The sequence below is a fragment of the Pezoporus flaviventris genome, unplaced genomic scaffold (genome assembly GCF_033815535.1).
Source record: "Pezoporus flaviventris isolate CSIRO_AGI_PZ_B2104156 unplaced genomic scaffold, CSIRO_AGI_Pfla_v1 ptg000047l, whole genome shotgun sequence".
Lineage (NCBI taxonomy): Eukaryota > Metazoa > Chordata > Aves > Psittaciformes > Psittacidae > Pezoporus > Pezoporus flaviventris.
In genome coordinates, this window is record NW_026892595.1 from 7,524,762 (window position 1) to 7,547,823 (window position 23,062).

Here is a 23,062-nt window from a genome sequence, read left to right on the forward strand (position 1 = left end):
ATTGATGACAATACATTACATAGGAAAGAAACTGAATTTACATATTTTGCTTAAGCCAGGTCAGGCCAAAGAAATACTGCTTCAGTGCACTTATCTTAAAAAAGTAGCAACATTTCAGGGATTACACTGCATAGAAATCGAGCATAAAAGTATTTTTAGTGCACGACTGTCAACTCTAGAATTACTTCCAAGTTGTGTGCTATTTGTCATTTTGCTTCACAACCTAGCTGCCAGAATTGAAATACCACATGAAAATCTAATGCTTTAGCACAGCTCTAGCTCATGCAACCACAGAGGGGAAATTAAAAAGTACACTAAAGCTCATGAACACAAAGTAAACACTCTTCTCCCTTCAAGATACAAAGAAGAGCTCTAAATCCAGATATTTATTATTTTCTTAAAATAATAAATCAGGCTAAATAAACCAGTCACTTTTTATAAAAACAATTCTGACTGCAGGGGACACACTGAAATAGAGATTTCTAGCTTTCATCATTTACCAAGAGCAGTATCCACCAGTAAGTGGATAAAAGTAACACAGTAAGTGTAAGTAACACAGTAAGTGTAAAGATAATCCAAGAAGTGACTTGTACAAGTACTAGGACATGAGAGCCCTCCGTTCCTTTCTCTAGTTCCATGTATCTCTGCAGCCTTCTATAGTAATGCTTGCCCTCAGTTCATTAGGAAAGATAGCTGGATAGCCAGACACTGTGACTACAAGTTATGGTAATCAAGATAAAAACCTCTGTTTTTCCCTAGAACTCCAAAATGTTCCATAGAAATAACAAGATGGAAGTCTATTCAATATCGCTTCCTCATCTGTAAAAGCCTCTGAATGCTCTGAAGAAAAACACTGGAAATAATCTCTGTTTGCTTCACCCAGTCTCTACCCATTCCAGTGTCAGCACAGCCACCTCTGGGATGAACAACGGGTAGAAAAAGCCCACAGCAACATACTAAAGGAGATGTGGGCAGGAAATGAATAAATACCTAATGAAACCACAAGTGAAATTTCATACACAAAACAAATACATTTAACTTAGTGAGGATGCTGACTTCCGTTACAGTATGAGGGGAAGTGATGGAGAGGCAGGAAGAAGTAGAATCATATGGATCCTTCCTTTTTTTTTTCTTTTTTTTTAAGTGACAGGGTGCTTGATTTTGAATTGTGTCTCCAGCAAATACTTGAAGCTTCAGAGTCTGCAGAGCTACTGGAAATCCTGAAGACACAGACCTGTAAGAAGTGTGTGCGTTCATCGCTACACATGTAAATTGTGAGAAACATCATAAATTATTCTGGAGCTGTGCCAAAGGACAAAGGAGATCAGCTGTCTAACAGCAGAAACAAACTTTTTTTAATGGAAGATTTCAAGCTGTTCCACTGGGCAAAACATCTTTGGAGTTCCCCAAAAAATTAAATCAGATTGGATGTGTAAATTACAAAACTCAGAGCAATTCCATATTAGATCTCTTCCTAATGCATGATGACTCCCAGCTTCGTCTGTTAATGAACACATGAACTAAAAAAAAAAAAAAAAATAAAATAAACTGAATAGACACCAAGCAATCCCTAACCCATTTAATTTGCCATTACAGTCCTGGTGAAAAAACAAAGGTATATGTGACGAATAGAGGAAAGAGTAATTTTCTATAGTTGGAGAACTAATATGAGCCAACAAAACTGAAAATAGACATAAGTTGTTCGAAGCACACTCTAACTGGAAGAAAATATGGCAAGAAAGGTAAAGCTCGACAAGATTTTAAGTGCAAATTTTACTTTCAAGTGAAAAAATATGAAAGAAGATTAAATCTCCCATTTGTAACTCTGACATTTTGATAATGGGACCCAAAGAGCCCAATAAAAAAGTCTAAACAAGAATTAATGTGTCAAGAACCACAAAATAAAAAAAGCTTAGGAAGACAACAGGTCCAATGCAATTTTTTCCATTCAACATAAAAGCTGGTTACATTCAATGAAACATTCTAATCTATCATGAAAAATACATCCATATGTTCATTTATATCTCATTTCAGACAAATAATAAGTTCATAAAATGAAGTGAAGGAAAAGGATGAGAAGAACTGGTATCCAACATCACGAAATAACTGGAATGGGAGATGCCCCAAAAACCAAGCAGTGAATTTAAAAAAAAGCTTTTAAAAATGGAAAAATGTATAGGATTGATTAAAAACTCAGATGGAGACAATATTGAGAAGTAAAATTGAAGCATACAGGTACAGGTCACACAAGCAATGTGTTGTTACAGCAGTTACACTTCCATGAGCGCCTGGAAGACAATCAGTGAAGAATCAAAGCACAGGAGCATAATTAATGCTATTCCACATGGCATTATGGAAAACAGGTTTAATCAAAATGGTAAGTTTGATGAGCTCAAGTATGATTAAATATGTTAACACAGTTATCTTTGATTTCTTTAATATATTTGATTTAATCACAGATGATATTCCGAGGGGTTTTTTTGAGCAATATAAAAATATTAGTGCAGCTTACAGGCTGCAAACTAGTTAACTGACTGAAAAATTATTTTTAAACAGAGAAAAGCCATGCAGTGAACCGACTCACCCCAACTTTGAACAAAATGTTTACTTGCACATGTTAAAAGGATATGGTTCTGCTGAGAAAACCCTCAGGATGAGACCAACAGACAGAAGAGTGATGAAAAAATGATCACATAGACTGGAAACAGGGTGGTGAGGGGGAAGGTTATCCGAAAAATCTAATAAACTAGGCTTTTAAGAGAAATGTTATTTGAAAAGGGGAAAAAATGCAAAAAGACTGAAACAGATGAGAAAAAATTCCCATGGAACCAAAGTTGCTCTGAGCAGATAATCTGTACTGCAATAGCTCACCCATCTCCAGCCTCTACACTTATATTCACAATGCTGACAAGGTTTCAAGGAAAGAGATACAATATTTTTTCAAGATTTGAAAAAAAATCGACCTCAGATTAAATCAGATGAGTATGCATTTTTACTGAAGAGAGGGTCAAGAGTTAAGCTTTACCCAGCAAGAATAATTCCAAATGAAAAAATACTTAATATTGCAGTGAATTATTTTCTGTATGTTGACAGCCTGGAACAAAGACTGCATGTTTAAGTCTCAGAAGGAGTTTTAGACCTGATGCAAGAACAATTAGAACCAGGGATTACTTTTTTCCCCACCAGATGGTTAAATTGGATGATGAAACTGGTCTTTTCTGTGACACATTTCTTGAGGGTATGCACAGGCATTCCACTGTGTTTGTAGCATCAGTTCATGCTACAGAAAGGCTCACATCCCAGCAATGCCCCATTTCATACCATACATTTTTTCAGTCCAAGCAGTGTCCCGTTTAGCTTGCAAGAACACAGCTGAGAGTGGTCTGTAAGCATGCGGGTTTGTTGTTTGGGGTTTGTTTTGGTTTTCTAATGCAAGAAATAAGAGAATTTATGGTTTTCTATGTCAGAGATTGAGTGCCCCACATGGGGAAGTCAAACCAAGAATGAATATAAAAAATACATTTTGCAAAAAGGGAATCCATTTAAAACCAATGTTATAAATTATATAAAAGAATAATCCTAAAAGTATCTATTTGCTTTTTCAAACAAGTAACTTCTCTAGTTTAGGCTCCTAAGACAAAAAAAAAAAAAAGGCACAAAGAGAATCCAACAGTTATACAACTATGACATAGTTTCTGCATTATTTTCTTCTCCAATTTTATATGGGTCTTGTTATATGGAGAAAACTCAAATGCAAATGGGTTCAAAATTGGTTTGAGCAAAATAGGATATACCCAACTTGTGTTTATTGAAAACAAAAAAATGACTAATTGTGCCAGAAGCATCCCAAACAAATCTGTACGCACCTTGGCACTGTGCTAGAAGGAAGCAGCTTTCTAAGAGAGCAGGATGTAGCTCACCATCGGGTTTTCCACTTTTAAAACAGATGGGATGAACAGCCCATTGGAGGGCCTCCTCTCACTAGTGGAGGGATACTATGTTATTAAGTTAAACTGCATATTTACCTTCTAGATACATACAGCTGGTGAATCCTGTCACAACAGAATTAATAGGTTATCTGAAGTAAATAATACAGCTATCTTAAATCCAGAGCTTACAGAGAAGTAACGCTTTTCAGTTGCTAGCCCCAAATTGAATTTTTAATTAAAAAAAAAAGAAAAAACAAACCCCAAAAATCGGAGTAAATGATCGTGCTCAAAGACAGCTATGAAAATGAATGTGGAAACAGTAAATATCAGTACTTGAAACTTCTATTGTAGTTTGAATAGCCTCTGCCATAATCATCATCCTCTGTTTCAGCAGTGAGTATCAATCCCTTGAATTCACTGCTATTATGCATGCTGGTCAGAATGTTCCCCACATGCAACATACACTGTATTCTGTATGGGAATAAAGAACCCAATGGATTCCTTATAGTCCTAGAATCACAGATGTGAGCTGGAAGCCAAGGGACAAGGAGCTGGAATAAACCAGGATTAGATTTGCATAGACCTTTCAGTGAACTCTCCCTGTTTTGTCATGTTTTTCTTCCAACTTCTTTCTTTGCCCACTCCTGCCTTAGCTGTTTTTACCTCCGATCATGTGAAACAGGCTCTGTTTGCTCAGATCAAGATCCGGTATTCTGCTTCTGCTCAAAGGCAACTCTGTTATGTAGCTCTAGCAAAAAAAAGTTTATATTTCTCATTATCTATTAGTTCTTCATAAGTTCTTCAAATTGTTTATGATGGAATTGCAGAGGTATGGACATGATTTTAAGGAACACTTGAAGCTTCTCTAACATCCTGAACAGCAGCAAGAACTCTATTCTGAAGCAAACTCAAAGTTTACTGTTGCCACATGTTGCTTTGGAAATGTGCATCTTAGATACTAATGTAATTTTCTTAGTCCTCCCTCCAATAATTAAATAGGAAGTTTATATAGCATTTCACCTTCCATCTCCAAGGATGACGTTCATCAGAAATCAGAGAGCTTGATTCTTTCAAACTAGTACTACACACCTTTAAGGAAGAAAGAGAGAGAAGCAGGAAGATGGGACAGTCAAAGAATAGAAGCAGGATGAGCAAAGGCAAAAATTGTTTAGACAGGGACTAGGGAAAATCACTATAGGAAAGTCACCTCTTAAGAAAAGTAGTCAATAAATTAGATGATTTTATGCCTTACATTGTATATGCACGATACTTATAGAGAAGTCAGGGGTACATGGCATTTTGTGCTAGAATAAATGCTGTGCAGTTACATATTGCTTTTATTAAAAATGTGCAAGTTTTTTTTTTGCATTTTATAATGAATGCAATAATGCCTCCTTTATTTACTTCCTCATCTATATAGTCCAACAGATACAGAATTTTTAGAAAAGCAACCATAATAGAAACAGTAGCAGAATGGATATGAAGAAGACTTCAAAGCATAGGGGCCTAATACTATGTTTCTTTAACAGAGCATTTACTAAGCTGGTTAATCACTTAAGAGGATCATTAATTTCTCATGTAAAAAAAAAAACCAACAAAACCTGTCAAAATGTGCTTACTTGAAATTGTTGAGCATTTAATTTGTGCAGACTTTTCCTCACCTGATTAATAGGTAGAAAAGGATGAAATTTATGGAGAGCAGGTATAACGGGAGAGTAAGTAGAAGCATATACAGGTTCCTATGACAAGGACAGAAGCAAAGCAAAGGAATTAGAATAGTACTGTACTGTCAGAAGAGGACTGGACTATCAGAAATGGAGATGGGGCATACATAACCCATCTTCTCCTAATTTCTTAAGATGAAGTAAATCTGAATCTTTTAATCTTCTGGAAATGTTTCTCCTATTGGAAAGCCAGAGAATAGAAACAACACAACAGCATGTTTACCAAAGCCATTCCATGCAGGAATTAAACAAGTTAGCAACAGTATCACTACAACTCAACACAGAACAAAACAGCACAGCCAGAAAAATGCACTTTTCATATGCTGAAAAAAATTATGTCCCTGCTTTCATGCACCATTAAATTGATGAACCATGTCAACCACAACGTGAATAATTCTGCTATAAATTTAATCAGATCTTGCTCAGTAACAAGCCATCTATTCTCTGGATGAACAGAAAGAATGCTTACTAAAAATGGGATACTCAAAAGCCATCTGGAGGGAATTGCTTAGCTCACAGCACTCAGCGAAGGTGGGTTCACCATTCTGAAGCCTACAAATAACCCTGCTTCAGAGCTGGGCTTACCCAAAGCTGATTAGACATGGCTTTATCAGTTGTAATTCTTCTTCCTTTCTATAGTTTAAAGCAAATGTGGAACACATTTGTTCCACATTGCATTCTCTTCACAATATGGGTAAATGCAGCTCATTAGAGTGGCTCAAAATGAATCCTAGCAAGTATTTTCAGCTTTGATTAGAACTGGATATGAGCACTTGGTGGATGCCACATATGAAATAGGTGAAACTTTTTATCCATCCAAATTACCACAGCAAGAGACTGATATTTTCCCTAAAGGTCACTTATTAAGGGCTTACCCCCTTTTAAGACTTTCATATACTTCCTCTCTGAGTAGTTTCGAATTGAATGTTTAGCCTTAGCCTTTAACACCACTGCTGACCTGCAGTTTGAACTTGCTGTAAGAATTAAGTGCATTTCAAATGTCATTCACTGCTTTAACATTGACTGCAATGCAGCTGGTAATCATATTTATCAGGGACTCTGTTAAAAGTGTCTGACTATAAACCAGGAATTTTCATTCCAGTAAATTTTACTATTTTAATACTAAGGTGGGATTTTAAAGTTAGTTAATTTTTCTACCCATGAAAGAAACCCCTAAAACTGGAAGTCTTCCATCCAACCTAAGATGATAAATAGAGGTATACTAAATCAAAAATATTTTTCCAAATAAAAGGGATTTTTTTCCCCAACGACATTCCTCAGTGTACAGTTGTTCCCCTTGTGTTAGAGCTATTCTTTGAATTGTCCAAGTATGTTTTACCATACACATGATAATTTAATAAGTTTCACAGCTTCCAACAAATTATCCTCCTATGTACAGCAATCATCAAAACAGATGCTGGACCTCAAAGTAGATCTCAACTTCCCCCCTTCTGTATTTCCTCAAGTTAATTCCTTAGGCCCTATTTTTTTCTCATTTGAGGTTGCTCTCTCAAGCTTTTCCATGAATTTTATGGGGTTTCTACACTTTAGCCTACATATAAATGACTATAACACATTTGAAGAAATATCTCACCATGTAGACAACTGTGCAAAAGCATTTTGAGTAGAAGTGATCAAAGAACACTATTCAAAATAACTATTTTATTAAGAGTATGAATCTTTCAACTTCTGCTGTTTATTAGAAATCTAAATGTACTCTAATAACTTCTATTTTAACAGCTATGCTTGAAGAATCAAATCTCCAGAATAAGTTAGATAACATACACACACAAGAAAACCTAAATAAGTGTCTGACTACATTAACAGGAGTGACATAATGAAACTAAAAACTTCAGGCATCATTTTGAACCAGCAGGGCATGACAGAAGTTTACATACCCTTGCTGTCAATTCATGACTGCCATGTGTGGAAATTGTATTTTAACTAGCTCAAAACACAGTAATCAGTACAATTCCTGCATTTTTATAGCAATCCAGCAACAGAAAGTACTAAGATTCTAAAGTACATTGTAGTCTCAAAGCTCTTTTACAAACAGAGACTTCAGTGGCACACTGCTTCACGGTCCTCAAAGGATGATAACCGTCACATTGCTTAATTATCAAGAATAGTATTTCCAGATGTAAGGGCAGCTGACACAGTGTGTTACAAGAACTGTGGTTAAATTAGTGAAGCTTTACATTATTTTTATCATGTATCAGATAATGAATCAGCATCACAAATATTAACACAGTGTAGGGAGTTGTGTATCTAACAAGACTGACATTTTTTTCTTACACATCCAAGATTTCACCCATTGGCAGACAGGCAAATCCTTTGTTTTAGGCTCTAAATAGCCAAGAGCTAACATGAACCAACAGAGTGGGTGACCCAGTGTCACAGGAACTCCCACTGCTAGCATTCTTACTTCGAGCTTGTACTGTTCAAGCTCGCTTACTTGCTTTAAAAGCCTAACTTGTGCTACCCTGAGTGAAGTCTAAGCACACATGGTAATACAGCAGGAGGGATATGAGTGCTGGGGAATGAGAAGAGAGAACAAAGGTTTTGTCTGCCTAAATCTTGGCAGCTGCTTAAAGGTTTTTCTGAACTCCATTGTCTTTAGCTGGAGTACATTTGTTACCTGATCTCAACAGTTGTCATTTCGTAGACAAGCCTGTTAAAAATGTGACTGCAATTTTGCTTTCATTGCTGAAACTATTTTTGCTTTAGGACATCTTTCAAACTTGCAACTGGATTTTTGAGCAAGTTCACAGGGCAAAACCAAAACAAACCCTTAAATCCAAACTGCTAAATTCAGCTTTCTTGTTTTTCTGCCCAGTTAACACAGAACCATTAAGCCACATGTTCAATAACTACATCCTCAATTTAACCTCAGTAATGACAGACTAACAACTCCTTACTTGTAATATATTGATGGACGAGAGACTCTTTGTTATTGTTTGCCTCTAGTATTTAATAGAAGCATCATTTTAACAGCTAAATAACTGCATCCAAAGATTTCTGTCCCCACTGGTAAAATTTATAACACAAATTTTGTCTTCACTTGTCCTCTGTGAAAATACTCCTTCAAATTTAAAGGCTTTTGAAATGGCCTATTTTATCTGACACTGTCATTTTCAAAATACTAGACTCAGAAGGGAAGCAAGTCTACATTAGTCCTGTAGTTTAAACCAGCAGTCCATTTTGAAGCAAACCTCCCTGTCATCCTCACTTCTCGTACTTCGGTTCACACGGCAGAATGCAGAGATTTCTAGATCAAACTAAGCCCTGAAACGCACTCCTGGATTCCCATGTAATCCACAGCGGCTGCTAACAGCAGTCAGGCCACAGGAGCAGACTAAATGTAGCCTGAGGCGAAACTATATTGAAGCAAAACAAGCAAATATGGCATAGTAGCGGTTCCTTATCAGTAATCCTTCTGCTTTACAGATCCACTCTTGCTGCTGGGCAACATAACTTACACGTGCATAGACATAGCCAGAGTGTGCTAGTGATGTGGACTTTTGTTTCCTCTACACCTTTCTATCTATCTATCTATCCATCTCCTACTATTCACTAACGCTGACAAGACAGGTAAAATCCTTGTCCAGATGGTTTTGGCTATCTGCAAACGCCAAAGATTGTGCAAGATAACCAGCAGCCAAATGGCTCATGAATGCTTTGGTAGCTGCATTTCTTCAATGTTTCTAGGATCCAAAATTACTGCTAAAACAAAGGTATATGCACAGACAACACAGATTTAGGAATCTGAAATTTTTCAAGCTCACCTATACTAAAGATAACACCTGAAATTAAAGTCTTAAGCCAATTTCACTGAGGTGTAAAGGCTTAAATCATTATACCTGTAAGTATTCTAGAAGCCTTACAAGCCCACTTAACGTATTCATAATCTGTTGATGTAAAACCACTGCAACCAATATTGCATGTCCCAAGACAGTGAAGACATTCTCTTTTAAAGAGCTCTCATGTTGGGAGAACTGTTTTTTAACCAAGCCTAACAACAAGAGGAATAACAAGAGCTAGTAGCTAATGTTAGGCATGCCCATCTAGTTGGATGCATCTTCAAAAAGCTGAAGCGCTTCAAGATGTTTCTTCCAAACAAGGATAGAGTTACCTTCTTCAACAGCTGCTCAACTTCTTGCATCTGTGTGTTACGATCAGTGACAGACACTTTTGCATACTCCTGCTTTTTGCTGAGCCTGCTCTTCCAATCTTCTTCACCACTCTTCTTCAATAATGCCAACCTAGAATAAAAGCCATGCCAGCAGTTAGCTTTAAACACTGTATTTGTTATCCTCAAAAGATACCCTTTCACTAATGCTACATTCAAGAGAATTTGAAATTCAGTTTTCGAACATTAACTAGTTATTTACATTTCATAAACATAATACAAAGCTCACAACTGAACACCAAGTCTTTACTGAACATGTTGAATCATCTGTCAAAATACAGACATCTAGATCTGAGACACACACCCCAGTTAATTTGTGTAGTCAGTGGAAATTGCCAATACAGTCAAGGGCGAAAAAGATACAATGCAGATCATCCTGAATATATATATATATAATTAGGTTAATCACTATTTTTTTCCCCTCCCTTCTGTCAATAAGACACAGAGAGTGGCTAGCTCAGTTATGGATGCTTACACTGTAGATGTCCAAAGTTAGTAAGATGAATCCTACCTTTGGTCTTTTATTGCACTCATTAAAAAAAGATTTAAAAAATTATTTTCATTAAAAGCCAAGAAGAAAGAGGTCTATACAACAGGCACCCACAAATTAGATCTCATCAGGCTACTGCTACTGCTTTCACTACAACTCCAGTGACTGAGGTTACTACCAGACTCCTAAGGATCACTTAGTACCTCCATGCTTAGCTCAGGCATTGCTGTGATGCAGATCAATACTGCCAATGTAGCAGCAACTTGGTGCTAACTACACTGCCACCCTGAAACCTATCTGCAAGATTAAAATAATTTAAAGGATGTCCACTAAGTAATTTTTTTGAATTGTTTTACTACATTACTTTCTTTGATCTAGGGCATTTCAGTCAGGATTATACAAAACCTTTAACCCTATTATATTCAAAGAGGTTCAGCAGTTAAACCTATTTTGATGACAAGATGCCTTTATAGAGATGTGATTACTGTTACCCTCACAGTAAAAGTCTTGTCTTGAAACTGAGGAGAAGGAAAGGGTAGGACTGAATAGGTGTAGCCAGAAGTCAAGTTTCAGGCAGCTCCTTCCTGCAAAAATCAAGGGGTGCAACCATACTACTGGCCTATTCAAGGACAACCAATTGGTCCTGAGGCAGTCATTTGAGAAGAATTGAAAATGCAGAAAATGGTAAACCCACAGAATACAATGACAGTAAGAATGTTAGTATTTGAGAAAGCAGTTATTTTCCTTTCTTCCTGCCCAGGTAGGCAGCGCTGGCAGACTTCACATTGCCTGATTGCTTCATACCTCATAGCATGGGATGAATAGGGTTGAGAAGAGCTCACAATAAGGAGCTGAGACCATGGTCACTGTTTCCAAAGTGTATGCAAGATTTCACTGCCCAGAACTAATCTTCTGGAGTGCATCTATGCATGTGTGAAACTGTGGAGGAGATCAAGATGGGACTGAATTGCTACTGTGCAGTTGAATTATCTTCAGTATGATGTTCTCTTAGGTCAGCTTTGCTTAGAAGTGATCTGCAGTAACTGAAGCTGAAAAGCATTTTGGTCAGCTTTGGCCTAAATTGTTTGGTTTTTTTTAAATGCCTAGAGCTGCTCAGCATATCAGGCAGAAAATGGTCAACATGAGATAAGTAACTACAAAAAGGAAGCTGACTGTTAAAAGAGTGCAGAAATCTAGCCTGCATAAGAAATTCTTGCTCTGGCATCCATACATCAAAAAAAGGTTGAAAATTCAGTTTAGGTTTGGTTCCTCCTGAGAGGGAATGAACAATGGTTAAGAGGTCTGACAGAAATCAGAATTATCTGTAGGTTGTTTTAAATGGTGATCATGACATGCAGCTGACTTCTGAAGTGGAGCTAACTGGATGGCCGCCTAGCAACTTTGGTCTCCATAAACACACAAAGACAGGTAGCTGCACATAACTGATGTGCCATTTGAAGTCTTCCAAGACATTTCTCTTCCTGAAGGGAAGACAATTCAAAAAAAGGTTTCCACCACTCAATCAGTGGATTAGCCCTGGCTGCCTAAGACAAAACACAGCCAAAACTACTCAAATATATGAGCCTTTGCTCCCTCTCACCTCCAAGCTGTGTGTTTGCAGAAGAAGAGAGTGTCTTGTCTTCCTTGAAAAATCATGATTTTCATTCTTCCATGTAATATTGGTAATTCTGAAAATGCCAGGCATACACTCACTCCACAAGGATAATATTAGTTCAGTGAAGTAAGTCTTTGTGGAAAATCACTTCTGTCGAGACCAGCAGGCATGCATCCTGCCCAAATACCATTACATCTGTGGAAAAGCTGTTCTTCCATAAGGTGAAAGAATGTCTGACACAGCCAGAAAGATCCACTGGATGGGAAGATGAAGTTAGTGAATGTAAACGGGGTGAAAAAAAAATAAAAATCCAAAGTCTAATAGTTAATTTTTAGTAGAAATGTTCTTTGAGGTTTATGAATACTTGGCACCAGCTATAGCCAAGCAAAAGAAAATGACTGGTTGTAGGTTTTTGGTTTTTTTTTAATTCTGGGCCAAGAAGTAGACTACTGTGGTATTTTGGAAGGCCAAAACATTTTGGTACCAGCCCTGCCATTTACAGACATTTGTGGAATCAGAATCTACAAATTTCTGACAAGACAGAAGGTATTTTCTTCTGTCAGCTTTGAGACTGATTAGACAGTCTTGGAGGCCTAACATCAGTTACCCAAGAGATCAACTCAACCAAAACTTTAAATTTAGGACTGAAACAGCTGCTAATACTTGGATCTTCCCTCCCACCTCTTTTTCCCCACAAGAATCAGGGCAGACTCGTCATTTACCACCTATAAACCAGAAGTTATTGGTCTTAATCCTTATCTACCTAGACACTTGAAATATTTACTGAAGGGGAAAAGAACACAAGTTAATAATGAAGGTTGCTTTAAACAAACCAACAGTAGACTGAGAAAGGTAAGTACATCCTTCAGAAAAGGGACTGAGACTGCACAGCTGTTGTAGATGTCCCTGCACCCTCTTCTTCATGTTAAGAGGATAACAGGGACTGGAGATGCTCTATCAATAAAGAGGACTCGCATACATCCTAGAAATATATTAATTTAAGAAGCAAGATTTGGAATCATGTTTAAAAATTAAAAAAAAAAAAAATAAAATGGTTAGGAGTTCTTAATATCACACTCACCTCACCAAGTGAGGGAATACTTTTACACAGTCAAAGTTTAATCAGGCAGCTATTTTTATTTATTGGTTCTGCCTTCACTGTAAAAAATGTGAAGTAAAAATATGCCTATTTTTCAACTTGAAGCAAATAATTGTAACTTTAGTTACTGGACTGCTACCAGATCCGTTTACAGTTTGGGACTCAGCTTATACTCTTAAAGTTTTAACTAAATTAGAATGACTTTTACAAGTAATACAGCAGCTGTTGGAGCTCCAGCCATGAACTCCTACTGTCTGCACATGTGCGGACAGTAACATTTTGTTTCAGATCAGAATGATCTTGGGTTGGAAAAGTATTTCTAATACTCCCACAAACCCATTCAACTTATCACCTGTCTAAAATCCCTACAGTAAGTTCTCAGAAGTCAAAATGGCAACCGTGTATTTCTGAAGTAGAGAAGGAAACATCACAGTCTATCCCTCACTCCCTGTTCTCAACTAATTTAAAAGAGACTCCCATAGACCAATGACAAACAGGTTATTTAAAAAAGATCACATTATACTTGTTATAACTGGAATCAGAACCTTGCGAAGTATATTGAGCACATCAAGTATAAATGTAACTACAACACGTATTTTTATACATGTGTTTTTATAAATGTAACTAGAACATGTATTTTTACAGCTTTCATTTTCTGAACTACTTGTTGCTTATTCAGGTGGCTCCTTCAAAATCAGATTAACATGTTCCCTTGAACAATAATTCTTGTTCCACCATCTGCTATATAAGCATGTCAGGCAGATTAACTTCATGTTTCTGTTGTTAGCATTTGACATATAATGAAGCCTAATAATCACTGCTTAGCTTTTTCAGAAACGGGTTTAAAGCTGCTTTTTATACCACCAGCCTAATTACTGTATTTAGAGATAATTTAAAAAAAGTGAAATTCCAGTACCTTTCCTTAATTGACATCGTTTTGCTAGAGTTATCAAGGACATCCTCAGCTGTTTGTGCTTTGTTCTCTCCAACAGAAAACATCTCACAGGAATTCTTATACAATTTGCCTTCCAATTGTTCGGAGAGCTCCTGCAGTCTACAAGATGCCACAGCTGCGGTTTGTGAAACTGTTCTTATTGCTGATGTGCTGGTGAGTTCAGAAGTAGGCTCAGCATGGTCTGCCCATTCAAAAGAGAAGTGCTGAATTAGACTTAGTGCTACTCTCAGTCATATTTCACATTACTAACATTGAACCCGCAAATCTGGTTTCTAACATTCACATTACATGCTATCCTAACAGAGGAATAAAAAACCCTCTGGCTGAGCTAGAGTACAAAGATAAATTGTGCAATATTATCTGCTGCATAGACTGGCCATTCATGACTGAAATTCACATGAAGCCACACAATATGTTCAACACACAATTCTGAACTTCATATGGATGAGGGACAAACTGCTGCTACTGTCATCACACCAACAGGAAAACAAATGGACAGATGAAAGAGGGGAGGGAAAGGACTAGTAGAAGAGAAGCAGACACAAATAAGAAATAAAAATATTGGTAAAGCAGTTGAATACATAAGTAGCACAGTAAGACGACATTCAATAGATTAATAAAGGTATTATTTTGTAGGAGGGTGTTGGGGCTTTTTAAACCAGAGAAAATAATTGTTTTCATGAAAGATAAATGCACCATTACAGTTATCCTTAAGGAAACATGACTGCTCCTGTTTTATCCCAGTTTCTGTCTCCCCTGAAGTCACCAAAAGGTTAATTGGATAGAATGGATACTGCTGTTGAGTAATACAGGCAGAATCATAGCTTCCTCCCTATGCTTGTTTGAAGACCACTAAATTAAAAATAACTTCAAAAGATGAAAACAAAAATGTTTCTAGCACTACAGTGTACTGTGGTCTTGTACCCCATCATAATAAAACAGAAGACGAATACAACATCCTTCTTAAATTCAAGAGAATAGAAGGCTTTATGCAATGACCATAATAACTGATTCTTTCCAAAGCATTTTATTTATAGACGGGTGAGTTTACATATTAAGTTTGAATTATGCTGTGCATACAGAAATGAAATTGTTCTGAGAATTACTTATATTGTAGAGAAAATTATACTGGTTTTGCAAAATTAGTTATGTGAAAACTATCAACTAGTAGCTATATACGTATGCATGCAATTAATACACACCTATATATGCACAAGAAGGCAACAGTTAAGTGCAGACATTTGACCCAGAGCAGCAAGTTTGATTTGTTCAATATTTCGGAGGGCAAGGGCAAAGGCAAAAGAGGAAAGGCTAAACCTTAATTTCAATGTATAACAAAACTTCTTTCAAAATCAGAAAATATGAGTAAAGTTGAGCCATCTTTAAAGGCTGAAGAATTAAAATAATAACAAAGAGAAACTGTTTTTGTAAAACTTAAGTTTTCACAGTTATTTCTCTACTTTTAAGAAGTACTAAAAGAATGAAACATAACCAGTCATAATAATGTATTACATGATGATGTTTAAAAGGAGAGAAACACCACTGTTTGCTGAATGAGACTACACCAATAGCAAGTATATACTACACCTCTTTGCCAAGTCTTGCTTTTCATAACACTTCCCAAATCCATCTTTTCTTCAAAAGACTGGCCTTCTTTGACGTCCCATTTACCTTGCATGCCAGTATCCACTTCCTTCTGTTCAAGAGGCTGAAAAAGCGCTTGAGAACTGAACAGTTCCAAGCTGCCCTTCCTCAGGAAGCTGTATGGCGTCTCTTTATGGTAGTCGCCTGTTTTTTCAGGAACAGGATGTGTGGTTTCTTCCTCAAAGGAGCTGTACTTTGTTATTTCATTAGCTTCATGTGCTATAAATCTCTTTCTTTCTTCTTCATGCTTCTTTGATGCTCTTTTGCTTTCTAGCGCTTCCATTGTGGGCTGCCATTGTTCTGACTTCTGTGTGCATTTTCCTGAAGAGTCTGAGTTTTCTGCTGCAGAGTGGAATCTCAAATCAGCTCTAGTGGCAGCACTCACACTTCCATCACTAGCTGGCTTTGTTTGCAGGTCTCCAGCAAACGATGCAGAAAGGGCAGATGCCATTGTTGAAATCGATGTTGCAACTGCAGTTGACAGGGCAGTAATTTTTCCACTTTCATTCTGTACCTATGAACACACACATACACACACACACGAACTTAAAAGCTCAGAATTCAATTCCTGAAAACAGTCCAATCGTGTCAGTTCTTCAGAGGTGTGCTGCTGTATGAATGTAGTGCTCAATAAATATAGACTAGAAACAGGTAAGGAGAGCAACAATGCCCCCATAATTTGCCTTACAGATGGATTATTCCACTCGGGGAAGAAACAACTGCATGTGAACAGCAACATCTTTAGTAATAATGGGTGTATGTGTAGCATGCAACATGATGTTGTGACAGGGCTCCATGAAAAGGCTCATACTTGCATGGTACTGCAGAGCACTGGGGAAGGAAATGAGTAGTGCAGGTTCCAGACGCTGGATGACATGCCATGTGCCCTGGCTAATCAACTCTGCATCTCAGCAGGACTAATTGGCTTTGGCAGAGCTCTGCTCTGACACAGTTATGCAGCTTCCAGCTCTGGAGCTAGCTCAGTGCTAGAGAGACTACTCTGTCCTGTCCTACATAGGGCAGACATTCCTGACGCTTCTGCCACATAAATCATGTTCACAAGAGACTGTTAGTGTAAGACTTTTTCAAATATAACATTGGCAGTCATGTATACCTCTAAACAAAGTATCTGAATCTAAGCAGCATATTAAAAACCCCTCCAAATTTGCTTTGCGAGCCTCCACAGTGGAACAATTACCTTTTCTGCTCTTCTAACATCATAATTTTTTAGAGTTTTCCTACAGACAGTTAAGAGGCAAAATTTTTCTGAAATGCAGGGCTTTGCTTAATGTCTTCTCCAAAGGAGCCAAAAAACTATGAAAGAGATCAACAAACATGCCTTTGTACACATCAGGAGAGGGTTCTGTTTGGCTTTTTTGTTGTTTTCTTAAACTGCTGGGCTGGTGAACAGCATGCAAAAGGAACAGATAAAATCACGCCACTAAGAGGAAAACAACTGAAAACTCAAAATGCACATGCAAATTCCATAAAGCATGGACACCACAGTCATTCATTAAACAAATTGGAAAGCAGAGCAAAGACTACTGCACTAGCTCAAGGATTCCAAAGCAAGATTAAGAAAGTAGTTACCAGTTTACTCTTGTTCCACTGCATCTATCAGAATTAGAAATTTAGAGGAGATCAGCAAAGGGATTTCAGCTTTAATTAGAAAACATTTACATTTGCAACTACCTATGTTGGGAACATAACCTCTAGCTATCTATTATGATATCTTTCTTTTGTTCCTTCCTAGAAAAACTGTAACTGCACCTCAAAACATCCCAAGACTCCAACAATTCACTATACAATGTTTTTTTGAAAATGCATTCCCACTGAACTTGTTTCGGAGTCAACTCTGGTTTCTTTGGCTAGGTTCAGAAAGAGATAATAAAAGATGCTTCCTCTGTGTTTCCTTGCTTGAAAAGCAAGTTTGTCTGTAAAAGTCTGACAAACTAATGTGACTGTCACTTCCTTCCCATCTGCTCCAAGCCCATTTCTGTTGACCACCTTCCTGGCTGTCAAACAAGTTAGTGACACAGTCATTAAAGAGGACAGGCTGTGACAGTGGTTGGCATTTGGAAAATGCATGAAAAGAGCACCATGTAAGGTGTGGAAATCCTGCTAAATAAAATTTGCCAAATATTTACTACTACTTCATGCCTAAGTAAAGTAGGCATAAAAGGTAAACTATATTTCTGTACAGCTTTGCACCAATATGGTTAGAGAAAGCCTACCTTCTCAGTATTAAGTTATAATATGGAAAAAGTATAAGCACAAATGAAGCATATAAAAAAAAAACAAACAGTAGAAACTTTCTAACACACATATTGATCCAAATCCCTAGAAATATAACATGCATAGGACTTGTGCTTCCCTGTTAGAGTGATTTCTTTTAAAGTTCAAACACTAAGGGACTGATGTTTCTCCTATTGTGAACATCAGCTCTGAAAGACCACTGCTGGGCCATCTTATGCTCACACTCCAGTTAAGAGAAATTGCTTTGTAGTTCCAATTATATGAAGGATTCCAGAACAGAATTTCAAACATATTCTGCTTTGTGGGAAAATAATACAAATAAAAATATATGTCCCCCTTCCAGAGGAAAATGACAGAATATGTCCTGAATAATAATGGAAATACATAGTGCTTTCAGAAAAGAGTCTGAGAGTTGCACATGACAAAGTTCCAAAATTCCCTGAAAATACCTCTGAAGCACAACAACATGCGTAACCATTTTTACCCTTTTGGTCAGGAATCTACTTTTAGAAGACGTGTAATACTCTACCAGAAAAGACAGACCTTTGAAAGGTACAACATGTGCTAATCTGGAAGATCCTATACTCTTGAATTACTTAAAGAACACACACAAATGAAATCGGACATTTTAGAGGATGTTGCTCCTCAGTGTCAGAAGACTGCTTCCTGACAAGCTTTTTCCTGCAAATATGTCATAACCCCAGTGTATAGTTCAGAGCAAAGAGAAAGCCAGCTGTTACAACATCTTACACTGAAGTTGTTTTCACCAATGAAAAGAAACAAACGAAAGAGAGCTAAGATTGCACTTACCTGCTCAACTTCTCCAAGAGTGACTGGCTGAGTCTGGTAACGAGCATTCATTCTCCTGTGCCTAATATCTCCTCGACTCCTTGTGGGGATGGCCCTCGATACTGGTTGAGACAGTTTGTTAAACAAAGCCATCTTTTCTGCCAGACTTAAGGTGGAAGAATCTGGTTCCTCAGATTGATCTTGCCCCATCGCCTCTTTGGCTGCTCTTATCTCCTCTTTAGCTAAAATTTTTTGGTGTGCTGATGCCTGCAAGCTGAAGAAACAGAACTGGAAATGAGCCTGGAAAAAGCCGTTCTGAGGTTTGAAAATCTCAACCTAATAGAAGCAGAACTGCACATGAAGCACAACAGCCAATGTAATATAGCAGCCTAAGTGGTTATGCAGTGGTTCAACATTGGCATGATGAATTCTAACTCAACAGCTGAAGATTCAAAAAGGGTTAAATTTTCATACACAACTTCATTGGATTAGGACAGAACAATTTTTTTAAAAGGGGAACTCAAGATTGAAGACAGTCTTTTGAGACCAATCTCTTCATAGAGAATACAGAGAGACAATGAAGATTCATTCTGTAGAACAAACATGGGTTCTACAGTGCCATTTACGTAAAATTTGATTTTATTAGAAATAATTTCTGTATCATATACGGTAAGAACATTTAAAACACAAATTTAAGTTCCAAGTTAGTGCTGCTTTTGGGTTACAATAAACTGTTATGCCTCTGGTAATTTGAAATTGACCAGAATTCAGACTGTCTTTTGTTTTGAGTTTTCTGGGGTAACTCAACAACAAAAATAGTTGTGAAACATACTCCATTAATTTTGAATATTGTTTGACCAATGCTGAAGGCAGACACATTCATTCATAAAAGCCACAACTGCATTTGTCTCTACAATAATATATTTTAGTCACCTCTACCATAATATATTTTATTCACCTTCTGCCACATTTATGGAATTAGTAGTATTCTCTTTCAGAATAGGCAAACAGTATTCTGCAACTTTACCTATAGGTGGTGCAATTTCTTATCTTTAATTTTGCAAGCTAAAAAAAAATATTTGTAGAGACAGACAAAGTGGACATGTACTCCTTGTGAAATCAAGCACCCAGCTTCGATATTTTCAATTTAAGATGACATTACTGTACAAAAAAAAGGACAAGACCAAAGAGGGTTCTGCTAGGTTTGCTCACATGCAAATTAATTTCTTTCATAAAGAAAAATATGCTTCTAGAACAGGTAAGTGTGGTTAGAAAGGTTCTGAAAACAGATTCTTGACATAAAAATAAGCTGCATTGGTTTACCATGCAAACATAAATGAAGTTGACAAATGTTTTAAATATTCCTGAAATGAGTATTGACGTGACACATTGAAAAGGCATTCAAGGCTTTAAAGATGCATCTGCTATTGAGGAATCTTGTGCTCCATGTAACATGCATGTTTATCCCCCCCAGTACCTGATGGGTTGTACAGTGCTCTTAACTACAGTGGGACTAGGTACTCTTGTCACTACTGTGTGGGTATTCATAGAACGTGAAGCAGGGGTAGATTCACTTTAAAGAATTGCCAAGGAGGGAATATTCACAAGGAGAGAGAAGAAAAAAGCATTAAGAAAAGCAATGCATTAAGTGTTAACTACAGAAAAGACCAAAACCAAAACAAACCAAAACAGAAAAAAAACCAAAGAGCAATGATTTTTAATTAACTGAATTATCTGCTGCGGCCTTTACAAAAGTAACTTCAAGTATGTTGAAAGAACTAAAAAGCTAGAGGAGCAAACAGACTGTCTCTTGAAGTTACCCATTACCCATAACATAAGCTATATTTTAGTAGATCGTTAGGTGAATATTAATTCACTTTTTTTTTTGTGTTCCCCAAACCTGACTTTTGTTTCTTTAGGAAAATTTCAAGATGTATGACCAGAGTGCAAAAAATGAATTTCCAAAAAGTAATTTGAGATTTCAGAGTGTAAAATGTTTTCCCCAATACAAATAAATTCCATAAGAACTTGCGCAGATTTCCCTCAGCGCAAAGTATCTTTTTCATTTGAGTTACAAACCAGGGTTATGATTAATCCCCTTTACCTAATCTATAGGTTCATAAGCTTTCTGCCAAATTATAGTTCATGCAAGTTATGCTTTTATAGTCCCTCTACTTCTAAAAAGAAATTTCATTATAGTTTCCCCTGTGGTTCTCAAGAAAGTTAGACTTTAACAATAAATGATTTCCTTGCTACAAAGTTGTAAATACCACATATATGGGAACTTATTCCCAGATTTAAAAGCAGGAACCAAAGTTATAGCCAACATATGTAACAAGACTTACGTAGCTGCAATGACCACTTCCTCACTGGTAATTGGTTGTGTGTGTGATCTATCCTGCAAACGCCGCAGTCTTCTTTCTACTGCTGAACTTCTCGTAGGTGGTTTAGGAATATTTTTCATTTCAAATGACTTTTCCATTTCCTAAGAGGACATACATCATAACTAAAACCATGGCTGAATGTTCTAAACCAGTACTTTCTTTACAGCTTTCTTGCATGCAAAGAATAAATTTCCCAAATGCCCATCTTTGAATTAGAAGTAGGATGTAATTGCACAGAAGGTGTCATGGGCTTAAACCAAACTACACATCTCGCTAAATGATGTTCTTTAAGAAGGCTTTGGAGCAACAGGTCTACTGTGTAGGTAGGTAAGATGAAGTAAAAAGATGTTATGTAGCTTGGACTTGGTTAACTTCATTACACTTAATTCTCATGCAGTTTGGGATCTTTAGCATCTTGTATATGAAATGTTTAACTCAGCCTTCTATTAAGAAAATGTAATACTTACTCTAAAAAGCAGCCTTTTTGCGGCTACACTTAGTTTGGCTCGGTCATCCATTTTTTCTTCATCTCCTCAAAGGAAAAAATAAGTGAGGCTGAATGTAATTAATCAAGCTCATATTAAACACAATTTTTTTTTTTTTTAACTAAATGATTTCTGAATTCCTCAAAAATTACATTTGAGTAAGATAAGAAGGACCACTAGCAAGTAAGCTGTTTGTTACTCTCTTTTAACGGAAGACTTCTCAGGAAACAGGTTGTGTAAACTTCACTTGTTTTTATGTGCAATGCTTCACAGGAAAATTCTTAACATGATTTGAGAACAAAAGATTTGTTTTCATAACAGTTATTGCGCATTTGAGTTATCCAAACAACCCATTATGAATATAATCCAAACCGTTATGAATATAATCAAACTTACTCTATCGGTCTATGTTAGACACATGGATTAAGAATATAATCGGACTGAAAGACTGTCTTAAAGGTCAGTATTAATCCTGCTGTATAGAACATCTATATTCTATTATTGACCATACAAGATGGTTCCTCCTGGAAGCTGGTCATTCTGATTGCCACCTTGTGTCCCCATTTTTCAGAGACACATCTGGTATCCATAAGAACTGAAATCAGCATCCTCCAGATCCAAAAACCTGCATCTCAAAGCTGCAAAGAATATAAGCTTCCAAATAGCATAAGGCATTAAATTTAAATTTAGCTATTCAGGAGATTACCTACTTGATTTGTGCCAGACTTGCCAAGAGTGACAAGAGGGAAAGATAATCAAGATGGCAGACTGAATTATATTATTTAATAACCAGCATAACTTCCTTAGCTAGAAAACCAGCTAAGGCTTTTTTTTATTTATTAGTCCTAGACCAATGATGAAAATGTGTGGTCTAATTTATTTTTTATTTATTGTCTACATCAGAAAAAAACCTCACAACCCTACACTGAAAAGCGTCAAGCCATTCCCCTCTTTGCCTCCCATATGAAGTTTGGAATCCATAGACAGACTTTTGGACTTAAATGAATTTGAAATCAAGTCTGTAGTAGACATGGCCTAAGGAAAAGTGGTACTTCAAACATATTATAGGTAACAAAAGCTATTTCCAAGTGGACTTTGTTTGCATTAACAAATGTTATCAAATAGTTCTTCAGTGAAAACAAAACAAAACACATCTGCTCCCATTTCTTCCTTAGAAAGCAGTGTGGTAACATACCTTCAACAGCTGGTATTTCTGCACTCAAAATTGACCTGGTAAAAATTACCAAACAGAAAGAAGTTAGTTGGAAATAAGACATCAAAAATTAAATTCAAACTCCATCTGAAGTAGCAGGACCTCAAAAAATCTTAAGAGTTGGAAAACTTTATCTATAGTTTCTCAAGTTTCAACAGTTTCCACTTTGACATCCTTTAATAAAGCAGAAAGGCAAGCAATTGCAGCCAAACTTAAATACAGTAAAGATAAATGATTTCCAGTTCAACTTGCAGAAGATAAAACTCTATGATTCGCTGCCAGCTCTTTTA

The 23,062-nt window shown here is 36.8% G+C and overlaps 1 protein-coding gene across 22 annotated transcripts in view; it reads right to left on the minus strand.

Annotated features, from left to right (window-relative positions):
• Positions 1 to 23,062, minus strand: part of SVIL (supervillin) — a 114,677-nt gene that overhangs the window by 25,455 nt on the left and 66,160 nt on the right. For 10 of the 22 annotated variants that reach the window (XM_061468115.1, XM_061468112.1, XM_061468102.1 and 7 more), the window contains 11 exons: positions 22,755 to 22,789; positions 21,542 to 21,603; positions 21,036 to 21,175; positions 20,168 to 20,263; positions 18,712 to 18,964; positions 17,236 to 17,259; positions 15,673 to 16,159; positions 13,963 to 14,182; positions 9,786 to 9,915; positions 5,591 to 5,668; positions 4,950 to 5,018 (listed from right to left, as the gene is read on the minus strand). In XM_061468115.1, the coding sequence (XP_061324099.1) occupies positions 4,950 to 5,018; positions 5,591 to 5,668; positions 9,786 to 9,915; positions 13,963 to 14,182; positions 15,673 to 16,159; positions 17,236 to 17,259; positions 18,712 to 18,964; positions 20,168 to 20,263; positions 21,036 to 21,175; positions 21,542 to 21,603; positions 22,755 to 22,789 (1,594 nt within the window). The remainder of the gene's footprint in view (positions 1 to 4,949; positions 5,019 to 5,590; positions 5,669 to 9,785; positions 9,916 to 13,962; positions 14,183 to 15,672; positions 16,160 to 17,235; positions 17,260 to 18,711; positions 18,965 to 20,167; positions 20,264 to 21,035; positions 21,176 to 21,541; positions 21,604 to 22,754; positions 22,790 to 23,062) is intronic. The other 12 variants (XM_061468120.1, XM_061468111.1, XM_061468110.1 and 9 more) reach the window with 5 other exon arrangements.